The 23049-nt window shown below is 42.9% G+C and overlaps 1 protein-coding gene across 6 annotated transcripts in view; it reads left to right on the top strand.

Annotated features, from left to right (window-relative positions):
- The window catches only part of lrch1 (leucine-rich repeats and calponin homology (CH) domain containing 1), a 107050-nt gene that overhangs the window by 49527 nt on the left and 34474 nt on the right, over positions 1-23049 (top strand). For all 6 annotated transcript variants that reach the window (XM_029637944.2, XM_029637923.2, XM_029637913.2 and 3 more), the window contains exons 3-5: positions 9201-9327; positions 9839-9944; positions 22514-22650. In XM_029637944.2, coding sequence (XP_029493804.1) covers positions 9201-9327; positions 9839-9944; positions 22514-22650 — 370 coding nt within the window. The remainder of the gene's footprint in view (positions 1-9200; positions 9328-9838; positions 9945-22513; positions 22651-23049) is intronic.

The following is a 23049-nucleotide window of genomic DNA, read 5'->3' as shown; positions in this document are numbered from 1 at the left end:
GGAGAGGGGGTGGGGGTCAGTAAAGGGAGCGGGTCAATAAGGTGAGGGCGATTCAATAAGTAGCGAGAGTATATAAGTGGTGAGAGAGAAATAACTAAGCGATATAGAAGGAAGTATAGAGAGAAACATAAGAGGTGCAGTTTTTGTATAATGATTTGTCTTTTTTTGTGGTCCTCGCCTCTCTTGGCCTGTGTGTTGTGTTACTGCTCCACTGGGGATTCCATTCTGTGTACACAGGTAGCTGGAATTATAGTCACCATGTTATGTCTATACCTTCTCCCTCATCATATGGAGTGGATCTAAGTGGCTCTTGTGGGCAGGATTCAATAGAGAGTGGATCCCAGAGAGGAACTCATGCCGTCTCTAATCTCTTGGTTCGGAGACAGAGACCGTGTTTGACAGCTCTGGCTCTGTGGCGCCTCTGGACTGAACAGTGATATGGCTCGATCTGATGGAACGCACGCATGTCAACTCGTAAGCATGCAGGCACGCATGTCAACTCGTAAGCATGCAGGCACGCATGTCAACTCGTAAGCATGCAGGCACGCATGTCAACTCGTAAGCATGCAGGCACGCATGTCAACTCGTAAGCATGCAGGCACGCATGTCAACTCGTAAGCATGCAGGCACGCATGTCAACTCGTAAGCATGCAGGCACGCATGTCAACTCGTAAGCATGCAGGCACGCATGCCAACTCGTAAGCATGCAGGCACGCATGCCAACTCGTACACGCAGCGAACACCGCTGAGTGGTGTGAAAGCATCCAGTTTTCCAGAAAGCTCCCATACTGTAAGTCCTCACCACTCTCAATGTTCTCCAGCACAAAATAACCAGGAGGAGGAGTTCTGATATGTTTTGGAGGAGGAGTTCTGATATGTTTTGGAGGAGGAGTTCTGATATGTTTTGGAGGAGGAGTTCTGATATGTTTTGGAGGAGGAGTTCTGACCTGTTTTGGAGGAGGAGTTCTGACCTGTTTTGGAGGAGGAGTTCTGACCTGTTTTGGAGGAGGAGTTCTGACCTGTTTTGGAGGAGGAGTTCTGACCTGTTTTGGAGGAGGAGTTCTGACCTGTTTTGGAGGAGGAGTTCTGACCTGTTTTGGAGGAGGCGTTCTGACCTGTTTGGAAAGGCTTTGGTTCGTTTTCAAGCATCTTGTTTAACTGCTCATGTAAACCAGGGAGGGAACACCAACATCCTGTTTTTATGAGGGGTTTTGGGCTGTCGTGCTGGACTGAACTGAACTAGATTGGGACTGTGTGTTTTATGTTTTGCAGAAGTACAAAAGTGTTTATGGGAAAGCTAATGAGTAGTTTTTTACAGTACAGTAGTGTTGCACGGTATACTGAAACTTCTGTACTTTTTTCGATGCTAGAACATGAAAAACTGTTCGGTACTAGAATTTCTGTTACTTTCGGTACTTCCCTCAAATGTGTCTCACAGATCAAGTCTGTATCAGCAAAGCTGATGTCCCCCTTATAGCTCATGTGCCTGTTCCGCTTAGCTTGCGCTGGGAGACCGGGCTGCATCATGTTATGTCCCCACACATGCCACACAGAAGTGAACACACTTCAGTAATGCAACATGGCATGTAGAAATGTTAAAACAGTTTGTTACTGTTCGCAAAACAGACTAGAACACTTTACAGTGCAAGACGATACCAGTATCTTCCAGCTTTATAGGCTAACCTTCCTTGCTAGCTTACAGCTGAAGCTAACATTAATTCACTACCCTAGTACTTTGTTTTTGATAATATGCAAATTGCCTCACAATATGCTGATTTCAAAGCTGATTGCCACCAAAACTTTATAAATTCTCTCTCGATCTCTCTCTTGATCTCTCTCTCTCTCGATCTCTCGCTCTCTCTCTCTCGATCTCTCTCTCGATCTCTCTCTCTCTCGATCTCTTTCTCATATGATCTATCGCTCATGATCTATTGCCTCAGTGAAAGTCTGACTGTGTGTGTGAATAGGGCTCCGACGGGCCCCACCCCTCTTGTCTCGTGAATGTCGTCAAGTCCCAAATGGAAGGGAAACAGATAGTTTGTCATTTGTAACCCATGAAATAACTTAAACAGTCCTATTGGATATGCATTCACCTGTATATTGTGATAGATTTACCATTCAAATAAATTATTACCATTGTGTTATGTAGTTTAAATATATATCTTTTTTTCAACTAGGCAAGCCAGTTATGAACAAATTCTTATTTATAATGATGGCCTATCCCGGCTAAAACCTAACCCGGACGACGCTGGGCCAATTGTGCGCTGCCCTAAGGGACTCCCAATCACGGCCGGTTGTGATACAGCCTGGAATCAAACAAGGGTCTGTAGTGACTAGGGTTGCACATTTTGGGAAACATTCAGTGGTGGAAACTTCCTGTGGGAATTAACAGGAATATATGGGAAATAATGGAAATATATACAAATTAATATTAATACCATTTAAACGTAGATGTTTTTTGCATTGGATATATTTACCATATCATTTGGAGACAAACATAAACCTTTTACCTTATCATAGAAAAATTGCAAATGGTTAAATCTTTCCAATAGGAAAAAAAGGAATTAGTTTAGAATTGACCTTTAATTAAAGTAGTTGACTCTTCACATGGGATGATTTCACTGAACAACAAAAGAAAGGGAATGTTGAACGATCCCCAATGATTCATCGCATCTTCCAAAAACGTTTTCAACATCATCTGTAAAATGACAGTCTAGAAACTAATGCTTTGGTTGTCTTCCTCTCAGCCAGACTGCTAAGAACCTTGCCCTCATCCAGGCCAAGGTGGCGAGACACGGTAGTGATGACACCATAGGCCTTGTTGATCTCTGCACCAGACCGGATGCTCTTGCAGCATACTTGGGTTCCAACATGTATGCTGCGGCATGAATGGACTTCAGGCAGAAGTCTTCACGCTTCTTGATATATTTCAGAGCTGCAGTTTCCTCTGCTTGGAGCAAAAGTGAAGTGGGCAGGGCAGTATGGATTTCTTCTCTTACACCTGCAAGCAGAGTCTGAACATCAGACAGAATGGCATTGTCTCCTTCAATCCGTGCAATGGCTACTGCTATAGGTTATAGAGTTACCACTCTCTCCCAAAAATACATCATCCAGGAGGATCCTCTTGATGGGGCTGTCCATATCGGCAGACTGTGTTATGGCCATTTCTTGGAGAGACTCCTTCCCCTCCAGGAGACTGTCAAACATGTTGCTGGGCAGCTTCAATGTGGTGCTCTTATTCTTCTCACTTTGCTTGGTGAGGTAGATTGCTGCTATAACTTGATGACCCTTCACATACCTAACCATTTCTTGGCTCTCGTAGTGTATCCATTGTTTTCAGCTCCATGATGTCCTTGAGGAGCAGAATCAGTGTATGAGCAGCACAGCCATTGGGTGTGATGTGAGGGTAGGACTCCTTCACTTTAGACCAAGTAGCCTTCATGTTCACAGCATTGTCTGTCACCAGTGCAAATACCTTCTGTGGTTCAAGGTCATTGATGACTGCCTTCAGCTCATCTGCAATGTAGAGACCGGTGTGTCTGTTGTCCCTTGTGTCTGTGCTCTTGTAGAATACTGGTTGAGGGGCGGAGATGATTTAGTTAATCATGCTGGGCGAAGAACATTCAGAAATCTCTTCCAATACACATGGCATGTGAGCATCAGAGGTGAACCAGTTGCATACACAGCTCGAGCAAGACATTCATTGAGTAAAGAAATACTTCTGATTCCAGGACGACCATGAGCTGTTGCTATTGATAAGGTGTCTGATTCATCATTTTCACCTCGAATAGAAGTACAGGGACTTTTGTCAGAGGTTGCTTGTTGTAAGTAAAAATTACAATTCCATGTACAGATGAATAGTTAAGCAGTTAGATTAAACAACTCCTTTGTAAGACAAATGTTTTAAAATAAAAGGTGTATGGAAACAGGTGAATTAACACTCCTCAGGTAGCAGGCTCAAGCAAGCTAAAACCCACATGGTAGCAAAAACTAACTAGCAGAAATTAACCATTTAGAAATTATTTAAACAAACTTTGCTGTATGCTACTATTTACTAGTTAACAACAAATCATGTGTCATATAAAATATATTCACCCCACCCAGTATTGTAATCAAAACTTACCAGAAAGCAGACAGTGTGGTAGTGTGGACTCATAAGTGTGCAAGAGCTTGAGAATCAGCTGCACATGTGATGTAAGAGTGAACTGCACATGCAGAGGGTTGAAATTCCATTGAATTGGGGATAGTTTAACCAACATATGCCACAGACCTAGAATTGCCTTATGTGTATCCCACAAAAAAGGTTCACTGTTATAAGCTCACTTATTTGATGAATTTAAGTAAAATTCCCCATATTCCCGGGCTTAACTTGCAGTGGAAAACTTACCAGGAAGTATCCTTCTCTTTGCAACCCTAGTAGTGACTTTTCTAGCACGGAGATGCAGTGTCCTAGACAGCTGCACCATCCCGGGCGGATTGGGAAAAACAGAGTCAAATTGATTGTAGAATTGATTCATTAATACAACATGGATGTTGATGTAAAACATGTCTAATGGAATGATATTGAACTGATAAGATGCCCAATGATTTAACAGAGCTGAGTTTCTGTCTGGGTCAAGTGTCACTCTGTGACTGGCTAATATGCTTTATTTATTTGCTGTTGTTTTGGTATTGAGTATCGTGATACTATACCTTGTACCTAAACATTTCTGGTATCATGAAAACACTACAGTACAGCACATTACACACAAGCAATCACACACTGAGTCATAAAAAACTCATGAGTGGCTGCAGTGGCTCGTGGGTCTGCGTACCGACATCCCCCCCCCCCCCCACACACACACCTTAAACATTGAGTTAAAGATTTTAGCAGCCCCCCTTGTGACAGCGAAGACCCCAAAAAAATGTTTTACAGCTAATATCCTGTTATTCTACAAATGTTGCAATATAGTGGATGTTTGCGGTTTTGGTTACTGGTTATCAATTAATTTGACCATGTTTACTACACGTTTTGATACACAGTCTAGCAGCTAACTTGCCAATCTAAAAATGTTCTGCTGACAAATTTCAAAATTTGCATTCCTCCCCCCTGGAATATCCCTGGAATATGTCATTACATTAGAATGCAGATAGTGCGCTTTGCCTTTACCCTCTTAACCTTAATTGATAAAAAATTATTCAAAAAGCTTTTGTTTACATCAGGAAATAGACAAGGTCTTTCTCCTGTTGGGTATAACCATGTACAGTGCATTCGGAAATTGTTGACACCCCATAACTGTATCCACATTTTGTTACGATAAAGCCTAATTCTAAAATGGATGAAATAAATAGAAAATCCAAATTTAATCAACAAAAAATACCCCATAATGACAAAGCAAAAACATGTTTTTAGATTTTTGGGGGAAAATGTATTAGAAATAAAACACAAATATTTTTACAGAAGTATTCAGACCCTTTGCTATGAGACTCTTAATTATTGTTATTGTTTGTAATCATTCGCTCCTATGGCCCATTTATTGCCTGCCTACCTCATGCCTTTTGCACATACTGTATATAGACTTTATTTTTTCTACTGTGTCATTGACTTGTTTAATGTGTTATTGGCTTGTTTATTGTTTACTCCATGTGTAACTCTGTGTTGTTGTCTGTGTCACACTGCTATGCTTTATCTTGGCCAGGTCGCAGTCGCTAATGAGAACTTGTTCTCAACTGATTGCCCACCTCAACAACAGCCCCTTCACATTACACTCCATGCAGTTTGGCTTCAGAGCGAAACACTCCACAGAAACGGCCAACTGCTTTCTTCTGGAAAATGTGAAGTCCAAGATGGACAAAGGGGGTGCTGTTGGGGCTGTGTTTCTGGACCTAAGGAAGGCTTTTGATACTGTTATCCATGAGATTCTCATCACAAAATTGTCCAAGTTCAACTTTTCCCCTGATGCCCTGAGATGGATGAAATCATACCTTGAAGGCAGAACTCAGTATGTCAGAGTGAGCAATGAGCTGTCGCCCACTCGTAGCTATGATGTGGGCGTGCCCCAAGGGTCAATACTGGGGCCCCTCCTGTTCAGCCTGTACATTAATGATCTGCCTTCTGTCTGTACTGGGTCTGAAGTTCAAATGTATGCAGATGATACAGTGATATATGTGCATGCAAAGAGCAAACAACAAGCTGCACAAGAACTCACTACTGTAATGGTCCAGGTTACAAAGTGGCTCAGTGACTCGTGTTTGCATCTCAATGTGAAAAAAACTGTTTGCATGTTCTTCACAAAGAGGGCAACAGATGCTACTGAGCCAGATGTCTATGTGTCAGGGGAGAAGCTCCAGGTGGTATCCGATTTTAAGTACCTTGGCATCATACTTGATTCCAACCTCTCTTTTAAAAAGCATGTGAAAAAGGTAATTCAAATAACTAAATTCAATCTAGCTAATTTCCCATTTATACGAAATTGTTTGACTACAGAGGTAGCAAAACTGTACTTCAAATCTATGATACTCCCCGACTTAACATACTGCTTGACTAGTTGGGCCCAAGCTTGCTGTACAACATTAAAACCTATTCAGTCTGTCTACAAACAGGCTCTCAAAGTGCTTGATAGGAAGCCCAATAGCCATCATCATTGTCACATCCTTAGAAAGCATGAGCTCTTGAGTTGGGAAAATCTTGTGCAATACACCGACGCATGTCTTGTATTCAAGATCCTTAATGGCCTGGCTCCCCCTCCACTCAATATTTTTGTTAAACAGAAAACCCAGACATATGGCAGCAGATCCACAAGGTCTGCCATGAGAGGTGACTGTATAGTTCCCCTAAGGAAAAGCAGCTTTAGTAAATCTGCATTCTCTGTGAGAGCTTCCCATGTCTGGAATACACTGCCATCAGACACACATAACTGCACCACATATCACACTTTCACAAAATGCTTGAAGACCTGGCTAAAGGTCAATCAGATTTGTGAACATGGTCCCTAGCTGTGTGTTGCCGCTTTCCATGTTGTCTGTAGCTTGTGAGGTGTGGAAACACTTTGTTGCTTTTATGAATTTTGTCTTGCTGCTTTTTGTTCTATGTTGCTCAGTCTGTATGCTATGTCTTGCTTGTCCTATGTTGCTATGTCTTGCTTGTTCTATGGTGCTATTGTCTATATTGTAATTGTTTTTAATAACCTGCCCAGGGACTGCGGTTGAAAATTAGCCGGCTGGCTAAAACCGGAACTTTTACTGAAACGTTGATTAATGTGCACTGTCCCTGTAAAAAATAAAATAAACTAAAAAAATTAATAAAATAAAAAAACTAGCCTACCTGGTTAAATAAAGGTTCAATAAATAATAAAATATATAAAAATTGAGCTCCGGTGCATTCTGTTTCCATTGATCATCCTTGATGTTTCTACAACTTGATTGGAGTCCACCTGTGTTAAACTCATTTATTTGAACATGATTTTAAAAAGCACACACCTGTCTATATAAAGGTCCCACAGTTGACCGTGCATGTCAGTACAAAAACCAAGCCACGAGGTCAAAATAATTGTCCGTAGAACTCTGAGACAAGATTGTATCGGCACAGATTTCGGTAAGGGTACCAAAACCTTTCTCCAGCATTGACGGTACCCAAGAACACAGTGGGCTCAATCATTCTTAATTGGAAGAAGATGGTTTCTTCCATTTTTCTTTCTTCCATCAAGACTCTTTCTAATGCTGGCCGCCCGGCCAAACTGAGCAGTCGGGGGAGAAGGGCCTTGGTCAGGGAGGTGACCAAGAACCTGATGGTCACTCTGACAGAGCTCCAGAGTTCCTCTGTGGAGCTAGGAGATCCTTTCAGAAAGACAAACATCTCTGCAGCACTCTACTAATCAGGCCTTTATGGTAGAGTTGCCAAACAGAAGCCACTCTTAAGTAAAAGGCACATGACAGCCCTCTTGAAGTTTGCCTAAAGTCACCTAAAGGACTCTGACCATGAGAAACCAGGTTCACTCGTCTGATGAAACCAAGATTGAACTATTTAGCCTGAATGCCAAGCGTCACATCTGGAGGAAACCTGGCAACATCCCTACGTTGATGGCAGCATCATGCTATGGGGGATGTTTTTCAGCAGCAGGGACTGGGAGAATTGTCAGGATTGAGGGAAAGATATACAGAGATCCTTGATGAAAACCTGCTCTAGAGTTCTCCGGACCTCAGACTGGGGCGAAGGTTCACCTTCCAACAGGACAACGACTCTAAGCACACAGACAAGACAATGCAGGCGGGGCTTCGAGACAAGTCTCTGGATGTCCTTGAGTGGCCCAGCCAGAGCCCGGACTTGAACCCGACCGAACATCTCTGGAGAGACCTGGAGAGGGTTTTATAAATAAGCATCAACCAGTGGGTCTTGCGACGGGTATACAGAGATGACCAGTTTACAGAGGAGTATAGAGTGCAGTGATGTGTCTTTATAGGGAGCATTGGTGGCAAATCTGATGGCCGAATGTTAAAGAACATCTAGCCGCTCGAGAGCACCCTTAACTGCCGATCTATAAATTGTCTCCGTAATCTAGCATGGGAAGGATGGTCATTTGAATCAGGATCATACCCAAGAAGACTCAAGGCTGTAATTGTTGTCAAAGGCACTTCAACAAAGTACTGAGTAAAGGGTCTGAATACTTATGTAAACGTGATAATTCATTGTTTTATTTTTAATACATTTGCAAAAATGTCTAAACTGTTTTTGCTTTGTTGTCATGGGATATTGTGTGTAGATTGATGAGGGGGGAAAACAGTTGAATGTTTTACAATAAGGCTGTAAAGTAACAATGTGGGATAAAAATCTAGATTTCTGAATACTTTCCGTATGCACTTCCTGATTCTACCAGTGAAATGAAAATGTGCTAGTTTTAGCTTGTGGTTTGGATAATTGTGATGTTTATGATAAAAACATAATGTTGTTAATCTAGTAATGACTATAGGCCGTGGCAGAGCCAGGGTGATATTCCCCTTTAAGGAAATGGGTTCAGTTGGTATCGGGTCATATTCATGTATATTAGAGTACATGACACAAGGTCCATCACACATCTGACACTTTTTTAAAATGGAAGTGTCTATCCAAGTGGATCGTCGTCAGGTCGAGATTGTAGACACTCTGGACATCCTATGTATCGCTCTTTGATCTGCATCTCTCTGCTGGTGTGTAATATAATGGCTCTGTGTGTTTGTGTCCACAGTCGGAACCAGCTGTGTGCTCTGCCAGCCTCCCTATGTGGGTTACCCCTACGAGTCCTCATTGCCAGCAACAACAAACTGGTGTGTATACCTGAGGCCATCGGACAGCTCAGGAGCCTCATGGAGCTGGTAAGAGATTATCTTTCTTTCGCTCTTTCTTTCTCTCCCTCTTGTGTGTGTGCCAGTTTCTGACTCAGCTTTTCGTTTCCTGTGTGAGCTCCCAGCCAGGCCTTATGTAACTGTTCTGTTCTCCACTGAGGGGTGAAATTAATGGTCCGGCCCTCATGCAGCTAGAGCAGGGAAGGAGAGGAGAGGGGAGACATTGTCTGACTCCATGTGAGGAGACGGGGAAGAACAGTGGAATAGGAAGCATTTATTATGGATGTGTTATGAGCCATACAACCCCCCAGTCCTTAACGTAGCTCTTGTACACAAGGGGTGACTAACCATCTTCCTGGAGAGTTACTGGGTGAGTAGACCAACCCTTCTCTAGCTCACCCGATTCTCTTATCTGCAACTCGTCAGGACCATGATTAGATGAATCAGGTGTGTTTGAGCAGGGCTGGAACAAAATCCTGCACACCCACCAGTAAAGCGTTAGTTGTGTGTGAGTTAACTCAGTGTGTTGTGCCCCCTGCAGGATGTGAGCTGTAATGAGATCACTGCTCTGCCCCGTCACATCGGCCGACTCAAGGCCCTCCGAGAACTCAACGTCCGCAGGAACCTGCTCTGTGTCCTACCTGAAGGTGAGTTTAGACCCATTAAAACATATTACCTGCCATATGTCTTTCCTGTAAGTGAGTTTTGAAACCTAAGGAAGTGTTTTCCAGATGGGTCACGAAGAGACTCGGATGTTTTGTCGCAGCTGGGTCATGTCTGGGTTGTGTTTGGAAACAATTGTTTGTTTATTTAGCTGATTTTGGTGGATCACAGAATATTTAGGGAACCAGTTACCTAAAGAGGAATTCTATGTTTGTCTTTGAATTACAATCTGTGGAAACTATGAGAATAGAAAGGTTCAGAATTTTTGTAAAGCAACAGTTGAACATTATATGGCAAATCGAAATCAAAATGGATGGACATCAGAAATAGATGGGAGAAGTTGAGGGTAGAGGAAGGACAAGACAAAAAACAAACAAAATATAACTATTGTAAAATAGATTGTGTCCTTAAAATGTATATAGTGGGTATAAGCTGGAAGTAGAAGCCTAAGTGTTGTTCATTAGTTTACTTCAATTAGGGGAGGGGTGGTAGGGTTAGCGGAAAATAATAATAAAGGAAAGTATATTGTTGAAAGATGTGTGTGTGTGTGGATATATACATTACCAGTCAAATGTTTGGACACACCAACTCTAGAGGTAGTTTTGAGTTGCGAACCGCCACGGGATTTATGGTCTTGGAATTTGAGGTTACAGTTAGGGCATCCCGTGGGACCTGCGTGTCCCGACAGAGATCATTGTGGCGCTATCTGCATTTTTCATGCTGCGGGTGGCGGGAGCAGGCAGTCAGACAGATGACTTTGCGATTAAAATATTTTTGTTGTCCCACAGATTATTTGGCAACAGTAATTCTTCTGCTTTGTATGCGTCAGCCTGAGCCTACCTATTTTATTCAAACACATACAGCATTATTCACACATAATCTGCTGCTTCAACTTCAGTAGCTCACCTCTCCTCTCCTAGTTGGGCGATGAGACAAGATAGTAGCTACTAACAATTGGATACCACGAAAAAGGGGTAAAAAATAAATAAATAAAAAATGTAATCATTTAAATAGAAAAGACAACGCGCTCATAGGTTAGGCTGCTATGGTGAGCGAGCATTGTGCCTTTTCATTTTCAATAAGTATTGATAGTAGCCACTAACAAGATAGTAGCTACTCATGTATTTGTCTCTGCTGGCAAATCGGCCCCCTAAAAAGGTAGACTATATCCTATATGCAAAAGTAGCAGTTGTAGCTGTCATCATTCTTGCTGCTCCAAGTTCAGTACATTAGAGATCAGGTGTGTTGGTCTCAATTAAATAAAGTAGGCTATAGCCTATGCAGGTGTAGTTGCACTACATGACCAAAAGTATGTTGACACCTGCTTGTCAAATTTCAAAATCATGGACATTAATACGGAGATGGTCCCCCCTTTGCTGCTATAACAGCCTCCACTCTTCTGGGAAGGCTTTCCTCTAGATGTTGGAACATTGCTGCGGGGACTTGCTTCCATTCATCCACGAGCATTCAGGCACTGATGTTGGGCGATTAGGCCCGCAGTTGGGGTTCCAATTCATCCCAAAGGTGTTCGATGGGATTGAGGTCAGGGCTTCTGTGCAGGCCAGTCAAGTTCTTCCATACCGATCTTGACAAACCATTTTTGTATGGACCTCGCTTTGTGCATGGGGGCATTGTCATGCTGGAACAGGAAAGGGTCTTCCCCAAACTGTTGCCACAATGTTGGAAGCACAGAATCACCTAGAATGACATTGTACAGTGCCTTTGGAGACTATTCAGACCCCTTGACATTTTCCACATTTTGTTACATTACAGCTTTGTTCTAAAATTGATTAAATTGTTTTTTTTTCATCAATCTACACACAATACCCCATAATGACAAAGCAAAAACAGGTTTTAGATTTTTTTAATATATATAATATTTTTTTTAAACGGAAATATCACAATTGCATAAAATATTCAGACCTTTTACTCAGTAGTTTGTTGAAGCACCTTTGACAGTGATTACAGCATTGAGTCGTCTTGTGTATGATGCTACAAGCTTGGCACACCTGTATTTGGGGAGTTTCTCCCATTCTTCTCTGCAGATCCTCTCAAGTTCGGTCAGGTTGGATGGGGAGTGTCGCTGGACACCTATTTTCAGGTCCCTCCAGAGATGTTCAATCGGATTCAAGTCCGGGCTCTGGCTGGGCCACTCAAGGACATTCAGAGACTTGTTCCGAAGCCACTCCTGCTTTATCTTGGCTGTGTACTTAGGGTCGTTGTGCTGTCGGAAGGTGAACCTTTCGCCCCAGTCTGAGGTTGTGAGCGCTCTGGAGCAAGTTTGCTCTGGGTCTGAAAACTTAAGTAAATATATATTTTTATTTTTTATTTTTTTTATACGTTTGTAAGTACTTCAAAAAACCTGTTTTCACTTTGTTATTCTGGGTTATTGTATTTAGATTAATTAAGATTTTAATGTATTTAATCAATTTTAGAATAAGGCTAATGTAACAAAATGTGGGAAAAGGCAGGGGTCTGAATACTTTCCGAATACACTGTACATCTTTATTTTCAGTTCGTCAAAATTCTGCCTTGCTAGAGCTGCCCCGGTAAACTAAGTGCTGTTATTGTGACGTGGCAATGTCTAGCAGCAACATCGGTTCAGCCGCGAAGTGGTATGCCACACAAGCTCACATAACGGGACCGCCGAATGCCGAAGCGCGTATAAAATCGTCTGTTCTCGTTTTTAACACTCAATACCGAGTTCCAAACTGCCTCTGGAAGCAACGTCAGCACAAAAACTGTTAGTCGGGAGCTTCATTAAAGTGGCTGAGCTGCCACACAAAAGCCTAAGATCACCATGCGCCATGCCAAGAGTCGGCTGGATTGGTGTTAAGCTCGTCGCCATCGGACTCTGGAGCAGTGGAAACGCATTCTCTGGAGTGATTTTTTTTTTTTTAAATTTTTGCTATAATGTATAAAAAAATACCATATTTACAAAAGTATTCAGCCTCTTAGCTATGAGACTCGAGATTGAGCTCCGGTGCATCCTGTTTCCATAAGATCCCACAGTTGACAGTGCAATTCAGAGCCAAAACCAAGCCATGAGGTTGAAGGAATTGTCCGTAGAGATCCGAGACAGGATTGTGTCGAGGCACAGATCTGGGGAACGGTACCAAAACATTTCTGCTGCATTGAAGGTCCCCAAGAACACAGTGGCCTCATCATTCTTAAATGTAAAATGTTGGGAACCACCAAGACTCTTCCTAGAGCTGGCCACCCAGCCAAACTGAGCAATCGGGGGAGAAGCACCTTGGTCGGGGAAGTGACCAAGGTTCCTCTGTGGAGATGGGAAAACCTTCCAGAAGGACAATCATCTCTGCACCACTCCACCAATCAGGCCTATATGGGAAAATGGCCAGACGGAAGCCGCTATTCAGTAAAATGCACATGACAGCCCACTTGGACTTTGCCAAAAGTCACCTAAAGACTCTGAGAAACAAGATTCTGTTCTGATGAAACCAAGATTGAACTATTTGGCCTGAATACCAAGCGTCACGTCTGGAGGAAACCTGGCACCATCCCTTGGTCACATACACATGGTTAGCAGATGTTAATGCGAGTGTAGCGAAATGCTTGTGCTTCTAGTTCCGACAGTGCAGTAATATCTAACAAGCAATCTAACATTTCCACAACAACTACCTAATACACACAAATGTAAAGGGAAAGAATAAGAATATGTAAATAAAAATATATGGATGAGCGATGACCGAGCAGCATAGGCGAGATGCAATAGATGGTATAAAATACAGTATATACATATGAGATTAGCAATGTAAGATATGTAAACATTAAAGTGGCATTATTTAAAGTGACTAGTGATCCATTTATTAAAGTGGCCAATGATTCGAGTCTGTATGTAGGCAGCTGCCTCTCTGTGTTAGTGATGGCTGTTTAACTGTCTGATGGCCTTGAGAGAGAAGCTGTCTTTCAGTCTCTCTGTCCCAGCTTTGATGCACTTATACTGACCTCGCTTTCTGGATGGTAGTGGGGTGAACAGGCAGTGGTTTGGGTGGTTGTTGTTCTTGATTGCCTTTTTGGCCTTCCTGTGACATCGGGTGCTGTAGGTGTCCTGGAGGACAGGTAGTTTGCCCCCGGTGATGTGTTGTGCAGACCGCACAAACCTCTGGAGAGCCTTGTGGTTGAGGGAGGTGCAGTTGCCGTACCAGGTGGTGAAACAGCCCGACGGGATGCTCTCAATTGTGCGTCTGTAAAGGTTTGAAGGATTTAGGTGACAAGACAACCTCAGGAGGCTGAAGAAATTTGAAGAGGTGGTGTTGTGCCTTCTTCATCACACTGTCTGTGTGGGTGGACCATTTCAGTTTGTCCGTGATGTGTCCACTTTCTCCACTGCTGTCCCATCGATGTGGATAGGGGGTGCTCCCTCTGCTGTTTCCTGAAGTCCACGATCATCTCCTTTGTTTTGTTGACGATGAGTGAGAGGTTGTTTTCCTGACATCACATTCCGAGTGCCCTCACCTCCTCCCTGTAAGTGGTTTCGTCGTTGTTGGTAATCAAGCCCACTTCTGTTCTCTGCGAACTTGATGATTGAGTTGAAGGCGTGCATGGCCACGCAGTCATGGGTGAACCTGCAGTACAGGAGGGGGCTGAGCACACACCCTTGTGGGGCCCCAGTGTTCATGATTAGCGAAGTGGAGATGTTGTTTCCTACCTTTACCACCTGGGGGCAGCCCGCCAGGAAGTCCAGGACCCAATTGCACAGGGAGGGGTTGAGACGCAGGGCCTGAAGCTTAATGATGAGCTTGGAGGATACTATGGTGTTGAATGCTGAGCTGTAGTCAATGAACAGCGTTCTTACTTTGGTGTTCCTCTTGTCCAGATGGGACAGCATCGTCTGTGAACCTGTTGGGGTGGTATGCAAACTGAAGTGGGTCTAGTGTGGCAGGTAAGGTGGATGTGATTTGATCCTTAACTAGTCTCTCAAAGCACTTCATGATGACAGAAGTGAGTGCTACGGGGTGAAAGCGGGCAAAGAAGGTGTTTAGTTTGTCTGGATGGAAGACATCTGTGTCCGTGGCTGGTTTTCTTTTTGTAGTCCGTAATTGCCTGTAGACCCTGCCACATACGTCTCGTGTCTGAGCCGTTGAATTCCGACTCCACTTTGTCCCTATACCGACATTTCTCTTGTTTGATTGCCTTGCGGATTAAATAACTACACTGTTTTATATACGGCCATATTCCCAGTCATCTTTCAATGGTTAAATGCGGTGGTTCACGTTTTGTGGGAATGCTGCCTATGGTGAAGCATGGTAGTGGCAGCATCATGCTGTGGGTATGTTTTTCAGCGGCAGGGACTGGGAGACTTGTCAGGATCAAGGCAAAGATGAACGGATCAAAGTACAGAGAGGTCCTTGATGAAAACCTGCTCCAGAGTTCTCATGACCTCAGACTGGGGCGAAGGTTCACCTTCCAACAGGACAATGACCCTAAGCACACAGCCAAGACAAAGCAGAAGTGGCTTCGGGACAAGTCTCTGAATGTCCTTGAGTGGCCCAGCCAGATCCCAGACTTGAACCCCATCTAACAGCTCTGGAGAGACCTGAAATTAGATATGATAGAGGATCTGCAGAGAAGAATGGAAGAAACTCTCCAAATACAGGTGTGCCAATTTTGCAGCATCATACTGTATCTAAGAAAACTCGTGGCTGTAATCTCTGCCAAAGGTTCTTCGTATAGGGTCTGAATACTTGTGTAAATGTTACATTTCTTTTCTTTTTTTAATAATGTTTTTGTTTTTGCTAAAATTTCTGAACCTGTTTTTGCCATGGGGTATTGTGTGTAGATTGAGGGGGGGGAACAATTTAATCCTATTTAGAATATGGCAGAATACAAAATGTGGAAAAAGTGAAGGGGTCTGAATACTTTCCCAATGCACTGTACATGAAAATAAAGTTAATGAATGTAGGGCCTATTTTAAAAAGTTTTGATGGTTATTTTATTGGCAGTGTTCATAACGGTCAGTTACTCGGTTATTCAATTATTCAATCATAGCTAACGATCACTATAAATTGCCCGTGTGCACAACAGATTACCTCCATGATTGCCGCGCAGAGATTCAAGCGAGAGATGGAATTTCACTGAGTTTGTGCTATATGGGGCGGCAGGGTAGCCTAGTGGTTAGAGCGTTGGAGTAGTAACCGGAAGGTTGCAAGTTCAAATCCCCGAGCTGACAAGGTACAAATCTGCCGTTCTGCCCCTGAACAGGCAGTTAACCCACTGTTCCTAGGCCATCATTGAAAATAAGAATTTGTTCTTAACTGACTTGCCAAGTTAAATAAAGGTAAAATAAAAAATATAGATCAATGTTTTTTCTGTGATCGACTCAACATTATATCAGCAACTTTTCAGTGCAACAAACCAAAAACAAATCTTTGCAAGATTGAGTCTTTGATTTTCTTGTAGGAGTAGAATTCTATTGGCGGGGTAGCCCACGATCAGTCTTTCAATCACCCGGGAAGGAATGGGTTTTTCAGATTTGATCCGCACGTGTGCACATTTGTTGATATTCTTTGCTAGTTGGCGAGTTATTAGGCCAGTTATAGATAAGTATAGGTCAGAAATGGGGTGTTACTGCTTCCTACAAGAGCACAAAACGTGTAGGCTACATTTCAAGTTGTCTTTGAACAGCCAGTCAGGTAAAAAGCTTATGTCGTAAAGGGGCAGTGTTGTATTTTTAGACGGGCTTGACTGTGCAAATAAGCCAATCGGCAGGGTGGTAGGCTACATTGTCTAATTCTCTGTATGGTAATGATAATTCATTGTAAGTGTTTTTTTGCATCCTACAACACAATACAAATGAACATAACCTAAAACATATTTGGCCCATGGTGTCACAGACCAAGTAAAACATCATGAATTAATGTCAAGCCCTTCATAATGTAAAAACGTGTTTTAAAAGTCTCATGCAATGTAGGCCTGCATTGAACAGCACGTATAGGCTACTGTAGACTATAATCATAGAAATCAAAAGCTATTTACGTGTAATAATGTTATGGGATTTGCTCCGTTTTGTTTTGTTGGTAGAACTACGTTATACTCAGATTGCCACAATAGCCTATCGGCTACTAAGGATACAGCCTCAGTGTTCACTGTAAGCAAAATTCTCACAATGATCAGGTTTCTGCTCACAAGACCAAACATTTTCTCAGTGCCCCAAAAAGTTTGAGGGAACATTGGTCACAGCCCTGCTGAATGTGTTTATATATTCTGAACTATATTCCAAGTAACTGATATCTGAGCCCAGCCAAATCACAGACCCACTGAACAAAAATATAAACACAAAATGCAACAATTTCAAAGATTTTACTGAGTTACAGTTCATATAAGGAGATCAGTCAATTCAGATAAATTGATTAGGCCCTAAATTGTGGATTTCACATGACTTGGAATACAGATATGCCTCTGTTGGTCACAGATACCTTTAAAAAATAAAGTAGGGGCGTGGATCATAAAATCAGTCAGTATCTGGTGTGACCACCATTTGCCTCATGCAGCGCGACACATCTCCTTCTCATAGAGTTGATCAGACTGTTAATTGTGGCCTGTGGAATGTTGTCCCACTCCTCTTCAATGGCTGTGCAAAGTTGCTGGATATTGGCGGGAACTGGAACACGCTGTCGTACACGTCAATCCAGAGCATCCTAAACATGCTCAATGGGTGATATGTCTGGTGAGTATGCAGGCCATGGAAGAACTGGGACATTTTCAACTTCCAGGAATTGTGTACAGATTGTGTAAAGGGGCGGTGCATTATCATGCTGAAACATGAGATGATGGCGGCGGATGAATGGCACAACAATGAGCTTCAGGATCTTGTCACTGTATCTTTGTGCCTTCAAATTGCCACTGATAAAATGTAATTGTGTTTGTTGTCTGTAGCTTATGCCTACCCATACCATAACCCCACCGCCACCGTAGGGCACTCTGGTCACAACGATGACACCAGCAAACTGCTCGCCCACACCACGCCCAAACTGCCCGCTACAGTTGAAACAGGGATTCATCTATGAAGAGCACACTTCTCCAGCGTGGCAGTGGCCATCGAAGGTGAGCATTTGCCCACTGAAGTCGGTTACGACGCCAAACTGCACTAGGTCAAGACCCTGGTAAGGACGACGAGCACACAGATGAGCTTCCCTGAGACTTTCTGACAGTTTGTTCAGAAATGATTCTGTTGTGCAAACCCACCGTTTCATCAGCTGTCCAGGTGGCTTGTCTCAGACGATCCCGCAGGTGAAGAAGCCGGATTTGAAGGTCCTGGGTTGGCATGGTTACACATGGTCTGCTGCGACAGGTTGGACGTACTGCCAAATTCTCTAAAATGACATTGGAGGCAGTTTATGGTAGAGAAATTAACATTAAATTCTCTGGCAACAGATCTGGTGGACATTCCTGCAGTCAGCATGCCAATTGCACACTCCCTCAACTTGGAACGTCTGTGGCATTGTGTTCTGTGACAACTGAACATTTTAGAGCGGGGGCGGCAACTTCAGTCCTCGAGGGCCTGATTGGTGTCACACTTTTTCTCCATCCCTAGCAAACACAGCTGATTTAATCAAATTGCATTCTAAACTGATGATCATGATTAGGTGTTTATTCTAGTCAGGTGTGTTAGCTGGGGCTGGGGAAAAACTGTGACATCAATCAGGCCCTCGAGGACTGGAATTGCCCACCCCTGTTTTAGAGTGACCTTTTATTGTACCCAGCACAAGGTGCGCCTGTGTAATGATCATGCTGTTTAATGAGCGTCTTGATATGCCACACCTGTCAGATGGATGGATTAACTTGGCAATGGAGAAAAGCTCACTAAGAGGGATGTAAACAAATGTCTGCGCAAAATTTGAGAGCAAAAAGGTTTTTGTGCATATGGAACATTTCGGGAATGTTTTATTTCAACTCATTAATCATGGGACCAACACTTTTACATGTTGCATTTTTTATATTTTTGTTCAGTGTATGTCTGTCTCAGACAGATATATGATGTCTATGATCCAGTCTCTTGGTATGTCTTAGGGCCTAGGGGTATTTTAGCAGTGGTCTTTGTGGTTTGAGAGGTCTAGTAGAGTAAAATACGTCTGTGACAGGACAGCTCTCTGTCCCAGAGACGCCACCCACCATCTGTCAGAACCTCTCGTTGTCTGAATGATGGACGAGAGTATTTTTCCGACCAGTCTTACTACATATTTTCCTCATGTGCGTGTCTCTTGCAGATTTACAGAAAGTGCTTTATGATCCCGCTGCAGATGCTCCATCCTCTCTGGGTTTGATTGATGAGCCTTAATCTGGTCAGGAGGCTCTACTCCGTTAGTGGAGGACAGGAGAGGAGATAGTGGATTGGACGAGAGCCCTGGGGAGGAGGGGATGTTGGGAAATCGGGTTTTAGATTAATGGTTGTTGAACTTTCGGGGCGTCCCTCCTCAAAAGTCTTTTTGTTGAAACACCCTTACTGGACCACCAAGGCACTGAAGTATTTTAGTCATCTTGCCTTAGAGGTTTACTGAAGGAAAGGGTTTCTTTGTTGGTTTTTGGAAATTCCTATGGTTACTGATTCAGTAGGTCAGTGGTTCCCAAACTTTTTATTGTCCCGTACCCCTTCATTCAACATCCAGCTCTATACCCCCTCTAGCACCAGGGTCAGCGCACTCTCAAATGTTGTAAGCCTGCCACACACACATACACACTGTACGATACATTTATTAAACATAAGAACGAGTGTAAGTTTTTGTCACAACCGGGCTCGTGGGAAGTGACAAAGAGCTCTTATAGGACCAAGGCACAAATAATAATAAATTATTTTTCTCTTTATTTAGCCATCTTACATATAAAACCTTATTTGGGGCCCCCCGAGTCGTGCAGTGGTCTAAGGCAGTGCTAGCTGTGCCCCTAGAGATTCTGGGTTCGAGTCCAGGCTCTGTCGCAGCTGGCCGCGATCGGGAGACCCATGGGGTGGCGCACAATTGGCCCAGCATCGTCCAGATTAGGGGAGGGTTTGGCCAGCAGGGATGTCCTTGTCCCATCGCGCATTGGTGACTTCTGTGGCGGGCTGGGCGCAGTGCAGGCTGACACTGTCGCCGGGTATACGGTGTTTCCTCTGACACGTTGGTGCGGCTGGCTTCCGGGTTAAGTGGGCATTGTGTCAAGAAGCAGTGTGGCTTGGGTTTCGGAGAACGCACGGCTCTCGACCTTCGCCTCTCCCGAGTTCGTACGGAAGTTGCAGCGATGAGACAAGACTGTAACTACCAATTGGAAACACGAAATTGGGGGGTAAATGAAAAAATATTTATTAAAACCTTATTTGTTAATCGAAATTGTGAATTACTTACCACTGGTTAATGAGAAGGGTGTGCTTGAAAGGATGCATATAACTCTGCAATGTTGGGTTATGTTGGAGAGAGTCTCAGTGTTAAGTAATTTCCCACACACAGTCTGTGCCTGTGTTTAGTTTTCATACTAGTGAGGGTCGAGAATCCACTCTCACATACGCTACCGGTCAAAACACCTACTCATTCAAGGGTTTTTCTTTATTTTTCACTATTTTCTACATTGTAAAATAATAGTGAAGACATCAACACTATGAAATAACACATATGGAATCATGTAGTAACCAAAAAACTGTTAAACAAATCAAAATGTATTTTATATTTGAGATTCTTGAAAAAGCCACAAATGTAAAAGAATGTTAATCACATTTTTATTTGGGGTACCCCTGAGGGGCATCGCGTGTACCCAATTTTGGGAATAGGAAATGCAGTAGGTGATAGATTCTGAAAATATTGTCTGGAGGTTGAAATCCTGTTGTAGAAAATGTTGGTAAAGTTCTTGAAAGCTTGGGAAATGGAATTGATTTACTGTACTATTCAGAATGAGATGTCTCCCTTTTTAGACTGAATGATGGTAGAAGTCCCTCCATAAGTTATTTTAAGGGGTGACCTTGAGGGAAGAGGATGTGACAGACTTTCTCATTTCAGCTAATTAAGAAAAGTAGAATACTGGTTGGTTAAAAAAATTATATTTGGAGCTCACCCTCATGTCCTCCAAGCCAATATTTATATTTCATCTCAGCGATTTTAATTCTAAAAGGTTGTCAGAGAGATATAGTCGTCATTGTTTCGCTTGAATTTCGACCTTTTGAGGAATGTGTTGCTGGCACAGAAACTCTGAGACTCTCTAGCTCTGTCTGTTACTCTTTCTCTCCTAGCTAGCACGTAACTAACGTTCTGAGAAGCATGTGTTTTGTGAGAGCTTTGTGAGCGCTTGCTTGTCCTGTGATTATTTTGCATACAACCCTCCCACAAACTTATGGGAATTGTGCAGGATACTCAGCTAGCTCATAACGTTCTGAGAACCATATGTTTCTTAGCTGAGAATTTCTGTACTTCAGCATAAGGTTTTCTCATGTTCAGAGAACCTTAAGAAACAACGTTCTTCTGTGGGAATTTCAGTACTTTTGCTTTTTACAGGTTTCCTCATTGTTCTATTTAGAGTCATTTTATCAGAATTTCTGTGCTTGGAGTTCAAAACATTTAACCCAAACTAAGCTAACGGTGTTATAAAAAGTCTTACTGAAACATGTTCTCAATGTTATTTAATTACCTTCCAATAACCTATAATTACCATTCTCAGAACATTAATAAAACCTCCCAGGAAAATGTTAGGGAACCATATTAAAACGTTCTCAGAACCTGCCTTCAACCTAAATATTTACTGGTGAAATGTTCACCTTCGTTCTTAGCTTTGTTCCCAGAACCAATGTGAAACCAAAAACGTACGTTTCCACAACTTCCAAGGAACCAAATGTGCTGGCTGGGCTGTTAATATATTTACCAGATTTCTCTCTCTGTCATTGATCATTCACTGTCTGTTTTCTCTCTGTCTGATTCCAGGACTACTTTATCCAATGTTGCTCATTTGAATACATAAGATACGACAACGCTACACCAGTAACACCCAGCCTAATAGCTGCTATTTATTTGATCAGTATTTTCCAATGTTGTGATAGTCAGCCTCTCTGTCTGTGGGTTTCTTCTGTTCCCTAGCTATGTCTCTCCTCCCACATGGACAGGGCCATAGTGGTTTGTGCCGAGGTTAGTGCCTAAGATGCTTTCCTCCAGTTTATTTTTACATTTTGGCATGGTCCATGTTAGTGGAACTTTTGCATTGAGGAACCCTTGAAGTATCATAACTGCTCCTGCTGGGCTGTGGGGGTTTCTAGAGGGGAAAGTTATGTCTGATGATCCTAGTCATGACCTTGTCAACCCACACACTCTGGGTTCTGTGGATGTTGCTCAGAGGTTGTCTGGGTGTTTATACTGGGTTGTTGATGTGGGTTATGTAGATGTTGTTCTTGTGGACATTCCCTCTTCCCCAGGATGATGGACAGGGCTGTAAGCTCTCACCTGATAGGTGGATGGAGCTCCATGTCGCTCCCTGGCAACGATGACCCTCAGGAGACCACTGGAGTCCCAGAGCTGTTGACACACACACACACACACAATTATTCCTCTAACTCTAGGAATTGTGTGTTTGCCCTCAGACTTGGCGGAGCTTCCCCTGGTGAAGTTTGATTTCTCCTGTAACAAGGTGTCCACCATCCCAGTGTGCTACAGGAAAATGTCCCAGCTCCAGTCACTACAGCTGGAGAACAACCCCCTACAGAGCCCACCTGCACAGGTCAGTCTGGGTTGGGGATGGGCACAGATAATCAAATATCCGAATGGACGTTAGTATTCGATTACTTGCAAGTAGGCCTATTCATAAAAGTACAAATATATAGCCCTATTTTAACAATGAAAAGGCTTTGTCTGAGCACATAATGTTCACAAAAAACGCAATGTATTTCAAATGTCCGGATATCTGAAAAAATGTCATATTATTTGAATAGTGAAAATATTTCAAATGGCCGTCCCTAGTCTGGGTCTGCATGGGGCTATTGCTTTCTCCACAGCTTGGCATGACATACGCTGCAATGGAATGTAGTAGCATTCATCATAGGGCATTCTATTGACCATGTCACTGTTTATTTTGTTTTAGCTTTCCATATAGTGGAATTATTTGTGTACCTTCTACTTT

The sequence above is a fragment of the Oncorhynchus nerka genome, linkage group LG3 (genome assembly GCF_034236695.1).
Source record: "Oncorhynchus nerka isolate Pitt River linkage group LG3, Oner_Uvic_2.0, whole genome shotgun sequence".
Classification (NCBI taxonomy): domain Eukaryota; kingdom Metazoa; phylum Chordata; class Actinopteri; order Salmoniformes; family Salmonidae; genus Oncorhynchus; species Oncorhynchus nerka.
Note: the sequence above shows the minus strand (reverse complement) of the source record. Positions and strands in the feature narration are given on the sequence as shown.